The sequence below is a fragment of the Etheostoma spectabile genome, chromosome 17 (assembly GCF_008692095.1).
Source record: "Etheostoma spectabile isolate EspeVRDwgs_2016 chromosome 17, UIUC_Espe_1.0, whole genome shotgun sequence".
Classification (NCBI taxonomy): Eukaryota; Metazoa; Chordata; class Actinopteri; order Perciformes; family Percidae; genus Etheostoma; species Etheostoma spectabile.
Window position 1 is genome coordinate 21,676,371 of NC_045749.1, and position 6,000 is coordinate 21,682,370.

The 6,000-nt window shown below is 42.2% G+C and overlaps 1 protein-coding gene across 1 annotated transcript in view; it reads left to right on the top strand.

Moving 5' to 3' along the window:
• papolg (poly(A) polymerase gamma) overlaps positions 1–5,364 on the top strand; it is a 20,486-nt gene extending 15,122 nt beyond the window's left edge. The window contains exons 19-24 of the mRNA XM_032542128.1: positions 307–518; positions 1,138–1,221; positions 1,318–1,377; positions 1,553–1,656; positions 1,769–1,869; positions 2,785–5,364. Of these exons, the coding sequence (XP_032398019.1) occupies positions 307–518; positions 1,138–1,221; positions 1,318–1,377; positions 1,553–1,656; positions 1,769–1,869; positions 2,785–2,960 (737 nt within the window). The 3' untranslated portion in view covers positions 2,961–5,364. The remainder of the gene's footprint in view (positions 1–306; positions 519–1,137; positions 1,222–1,317; positions 1,378–1,552; positions 1,657–1,768; positions 1,870–2,784) is intronic.
• Positions 5,365–6,000: the final 636 nt, after the last annotated feature.

The following is a 6,000-nucleotide window of genomic DNA, read 5'->3' on the forward strand; positions in this document are numbered from 1 at the left end:
CAGCATATGCATACTGTAGACCTTTTCACGGATGTAAACAATGGCCCCATATTGATTTTTCTTTTGCAGTGTATGTGAATGACAACAACTGTCAGTGAGTTAACAAGGGCCCAGGCTGTTGCCTAGCAATTGAATTCCATTGAAAAGGTCTATACGTAGTAATAAGTACCAAACTCTAAATCTAGAAAACGATATTGATATACAGACGTTATGTTGATATTGGAAATGTAGAAAACCTCATATGGATATCGAGGATGTGGATAAATCATCCACATCTAATTTCTCCTGGTCCGTCTCATTCTGTAGAGCCAGCAGTTAAAGCAAAGTCTCCTTCCCCACCAGCCAGCAGCTCCGTCCCCACGGCGCTGAGTGGGGATGTGCAGCCCAACGCCAGCAGCAGCCCCAGAGAGGAGCCCAACGGCCTGGAGGACTCTGTCAATGGAGCTCCTGGAGCTCCTGTCAAGAGACCCCACTCGCCGACACAAGAGGACCTGGCCAAGAGGCACAAAGACTCAGAGGTGACCAAGGCAGGAGTTAACCATATCTATGTGCTTTGACTATATGTGGTGTTGGATTTAAAGCAATATGTCAACTTATTGGAACTTTAGCTTATTCCCTGTATCCCCCTAGAGTTAGAGAGGTCCACACATACCCTTCTCATCTCCGTGCGTGTTGTAACTCTGGAGGTAACCAGCTCCATCAAACCCACTAATCCCAAAAGTGACAAAATAACGCTAACATTTTCCTATTTATTAAGGATTTTTTTTAGTCACAGCGTGTTCAAAGGTCACATGAGACACACCCATTTTCTAACCAAATACATACTGGGAACTATATTCTCAGAAGGCGAAGCACTGCTACTTGGGCGGATTGATTTGCTCGTGGCACACAAGAAGCCCCGTGGTGAGGAGCAGAGAGTAACAAAGGTGCTTTTCAGGTGTTGCACTAATCACTCCGCCCAAGATGCAGTGCTTTGCCTGGCTAGCAGTCGGGGCGTCAGACAGAGTTAGGCCATGCACGGAGATGAGAAGGTTTTGTATGGACTTATCTAACTCTGGTGGGTGAATAAGTCCCAATAAGTCGGCGTGTTCCTTTTAAAGTGAATGGCAGATTTAATTGGAGCTGTTTTTTCTACAGGTGGTGTCCAATGACGACTCTGCATTTAAAGAGCCCTATCCACCATCCAGCGACTCCCACACACAGGGAGAAGGACCCCAGATCGTAGGTGTCATTTACTCTGGCTGCCTCTAATGACTGTGTAATAGCAATGATGAAAATAAATTAAATATTTCACGTTTTTTCCCATTTCACCATTAGACCGCCCTTCCTGAGTCAAAGGCTAAGCCCATTCCAACCCTTGATACCTCAAGAACACAGGTAACGTCTTCTTCGTTCACCAATAGCTTTAATTTCTACCTAAATGGTTTGATTTGAATAAACGTTGGATGATTACTTTCCCCACGTGGTGGACTTCTGTTGAAGCGGTTATGAAAATGAGTTTTAAAGCTTATGAACGTGTTGGGATTTATAATGTCTCGGTTTCCTACCTCAGAGACTTCCCAGCATGGAGCTGCCAGACGCCTCCTCGCCTCTCCCGGCAAGCAACAGTTGTCGCGTCGTGAAGAATTCCATTAAACTTGCCCTCAACCGCCACAAGTGAGCTTCAACTATTTTGACGGCACCGTCACGCCAATTGAAACTGCCGTTATTTGACTTCGTAATGTTTTAACTCTGTATTTCTCGGCCTGTCTGTTTCTATTGAATATAGCCTCACACCTCCCAAGCCCCCAGTGTTTGAGGCTACCCTCACCCCTGACGCTCCTCCTCCCCCTGAAGAAAAGGGCATGTCCATTCCTGTCATTGGCTCTAGTGAGTAGCTCATTGCTTTTTCACTCAATCATCAGTTCAGGGATTCATCAGATTTGGTTTTGTCTAGTGTTCATTTTGTCATGGAAAACTGTGACAAAGATATATATATTTCTTAAAAACCATTTTAATTTTAGATGAAAACAAGACAAACTATAAAATAGTAAGCATTGATAACAAAGGCTTTGACAAAACACTTGATTTAGGTGCTTGACTAAAGGCAGAAAAGGCCGTGGGACTGATCAGTCGGCTCACGTCTTGCCACCTGAAAAAACGGCTTGTTCGGAATACGGTCTCGTATTTTACGAAAGAAGTTCTCACATATTTGTAATATTTTTTTTGTATATCTTTTTTTTGATGTTTTGAACACTACGTAACACTAACTTTTTTACTTTAGTTTTACAGTTATTTTTGGGATTTATGGTCAGTACATAAGGAAATTCTACCTAATGTTTGAGTTACAAAAGCAGAAACTAGGAATTATTTAGACTCAAATTAAAGGAATGGATCTTGATGATAATCACAGACTGGAATATGTCAACTTTTACTCAATACTATTTCAGAAACACTTCAATTAGTTTTTTTCTTCAAATGCTATAAAATTGAATAAGACACCCCAAAATTAATGAAAGTAGAGATTTGTACTTGCCAAAGAGCGTTGTGTGGAATCAATCATGTTATTTTGGGGAATTAAAAAGAACATTGATATAGGAAAACGGGTCAATTTGACCCGAGGACAACATGAGGGTTAAAATGAGACATTGAACAGTATTCAAGTTAACACTTCAATGCAATCCCAAGAGCCACACAAACATCACAACAAAGATGGCGACAGAATTAACAAAATGAAAACTAGACTAAATCAGATGATTTAAAATGTGACCAAGGTAAAACCTTTTTTTTTTTTTCTCTTCGTAGAACACGTGGCATCCAAACCCGCGGCGCCCCCCGTGGGCAGCTCCATCCCCACGTTAGTGAGCCGAGGGGCCGACCCGCTGAACGGAGCCACCGCCAAGAGAGCCCACTCCCCCACCCTGGAGGAGCAGGCCAAGAGGCTGAAAGAAACAGAAAAGGCCAGAATCCACATAGCTTGAACACACACACCGACAGACTGGATTTATACACACACACACACACAGAGAGTTGGGGCTTTACAGTTAAGTCAAACACCGAGAAGATGATTGCGTTCAGGTCGGTCCATCTCTAGTGTGAAGCAGCAGGACGGACACCTCGCCGCAAATCTTCCGAGATTGCAGATTTGCCTGTGGATAGGTGATTTGGTCAAACCAGACGTTGTGAGCGCCCTCTGTCCCGCTCACAGCCAGAGGGCATTTACAGTAACACAACAATCACGGCGACATGAGAACTAAAGCCACCGGTGTTTTTTTTGTTTTTTTGTTTTCGTTTTTTTGATGTTGTTTTTTTACTCATCTTCTCCCTCACTGTTAAAAAGAAAAAAAAAAATTGTACACAGTTCAGATGGGAAATGAGCTGCTCTTCTTTTCATTTTCCCTTTTTTCTAGCTAACGTGTTTTAAAAAATACAGCCCAGACCATTTATTGACGCTCGCTACACACACTTCTGGTGTCGGCCCATTCTTTTCTTTCCTCCCGAACAGAAACCTGTACAGTAAACGTTGATGTACATAACTTTTTTGTCTTAAAAAAAAACAAACAAAAACAAAAGATCACTGTTAAGTCTTTTGACCATTCTATTGTAGTTTTATCTTTAAAAAGAAAAAGAAAAAATGTTTAAAAAAAAAAGTTTTTTTGTTTTTCTCTATTGCTTGTCCGAAACGATTGTCTCCAGCCCTGGATACGTTTTTTTTTTTTCTTCTTTCTTTCTTTTTTTTTTGTAAACACTGTATAGGTTTGGATACAGTTGCAGGGAGGCTTTGTGAGAGTTTGCTTGGATATGACGTAAATCCCAACCACGAAAGGACTCTTGGGACCACCACCACTACCCAGGGAGGGCTTCAGGTTGGTATTGGGCTTGCAGTGTGTAGGTGATAACAGACACCCAGTGACAGCAATGCTTCTCAGGTGCCGGTAAGAGCATGACCGTTCTCTTTGGGACAACACGACGTCATGCGTTTTCTGCGAGTGGTGAAATGTGTCTTTCCGGTCATTGTTTAGTACAGAACATAAGAAGAACCATATCAATAATGCCACGCTAATCCTTCTGTTCAGTGTCAAAAGTGCCACCGCCTAGTCTACGTCGTGGATCAAAAGAAGGAGGTTGAGTTTTCCGCTCGGCTTTCTCGGCGTGTTTAAGCCCCGAGATGTCAGACAGCCGTGGTTGGAACGACCTTGAGCGCTGGACGGTTTAGAGAAGGGCACAGTGTTTGAATTTCCAGTTTTGTGTACGTACCTGTGATTGTCCGACACCTCAAAGTAATCGGTAGTCCACCAGGAGGGCTGAACAGCTTCTTTTTTTCTTTTTTCTTTTCTTTTTTTTAATAAAAGAAAAGCCCCCACCCCACCCCACCCCACCACCCACGCCAGTTCACCGTGGTCTGTTTACTAGTGAAGCCGATGAAGCGAAATCCTGGTTGTTTATGTCCATGAATGGGTTTGTGGTGCTTTGTGACGAGAAAAAAAAATGGTTTGAAGCTTTTTGACGAGTTGTGCTGGTTGTTGTGAATGCATGTGTACATGGTGGTGTGTGTGTGTGTGTGTGTGTGTGTGTGTGTGTGTGGTGTGTGTGTGTGTGTGTGTGGTGTGTGTGTGTGGTGTGTGTGTGTGTGTGTGTGTGTGTGTGTGTGTGTGTGTGTGTGTGTGTGGTGTGTGTGTGTGTGTGTGTGTGTGTGTGTGTGTGTGTGTGTGTGTGTGTGTGTGTGTGTGTGTGTTGTGTGTGTGTGTGTGTGTTGTTGATTGTTTGTGTTGGAGAGAGACGGAGTTCCCTTCGTTTTGGGTGGTAACACTCTGCGCCTCCTGTGGAGGTTCTTAAAAGGCATCTCCTGAGGCCACAGGTGGGGGGGGACAGGGGGTCAGGGGAAAACCTTCCTGCCTTAGGCCCCGACCTTCCATCTTTTACGGTCTGAAACTGAGTGACTGACTGCACAGAAGATATATGTGTACAACAAAGTATAAATCGATGCTGGCGAGGCCCCCTCTTCTCCAGAGCAGGTAGAGACACAGGGACGCGCGCTCTTTTTCCAGCATCCGTTTCCCCAAATAAATGTACAGAGAACATTTTTTTTTTCGAAAAGCATATACTTCATTATTCGGGGGTTTTCTTATCACTTTATTTATATTTGCATATTTGTACCATGTGATCTTTTTTTTTTAATAGCATTCATAGCAGGTAGGTCTCTTTTGAATTGATTCTGCACCACTCTGTTTCAGACGACTCATGTTTTGCTGTTCGGAAAACATTTAACAAAACCGTTCATTTAGATGTTTGTTTCTAAAATGTATTGAAAGGGTATTTTTGTATGTGTTTATCACTTCCTTTTAAATGACTCCTTACCGAAACCCATTAAACCCCTAAAACTACGCTGCTGTCTGTGTTCTTTGTTACACGTATACTTATATTGTACAATTTGGTTTTATTTTCCTGGGAAAAGTCTTGATGTCTTAAAAATGTCCATTTACTTAAATATTAAATACTTTTCACTAATCAAACTTGGAAATTACCTTTTTAAATAACTGAACAGCTAGTAACTCCCAAGTGTTCCACAGATTCCACAACTGATGTACAAACCCGATTCCAAAAAAGTTGGGACACTGTACAAATTGTGAATAAAAACCGAATGCAATGATGTGGAAGTTTCAAATTTCAATATTTTATTTAGAATACAACATAGATGACATATCAAATGTTTAAACTGAGAAAATGCCTAATTTTAAGCGAAAAATAAGTTGATTCTAAATTTCGTGGCATCAACGCATGTCGAAAAAGTTGGGACAAGGCCATCTTTACCACTGTGTGGCATCCCCTCTTCTTTTAATAACAGTCTGCAAACGTCTGGGGACTGAGGAGACAAGTTGCTCAAGTTTAGGAATAGGAATGTTGTCCCATTCTTGTCTGATACAGGCTTCTAGCTGCTCAACTGTCTTAGGTCTTCTTTGTTGCATCTTCCTCTTTATGATGCGCCAAATGTTTTCTATGGGTGAAAGATCTGGACTGCAG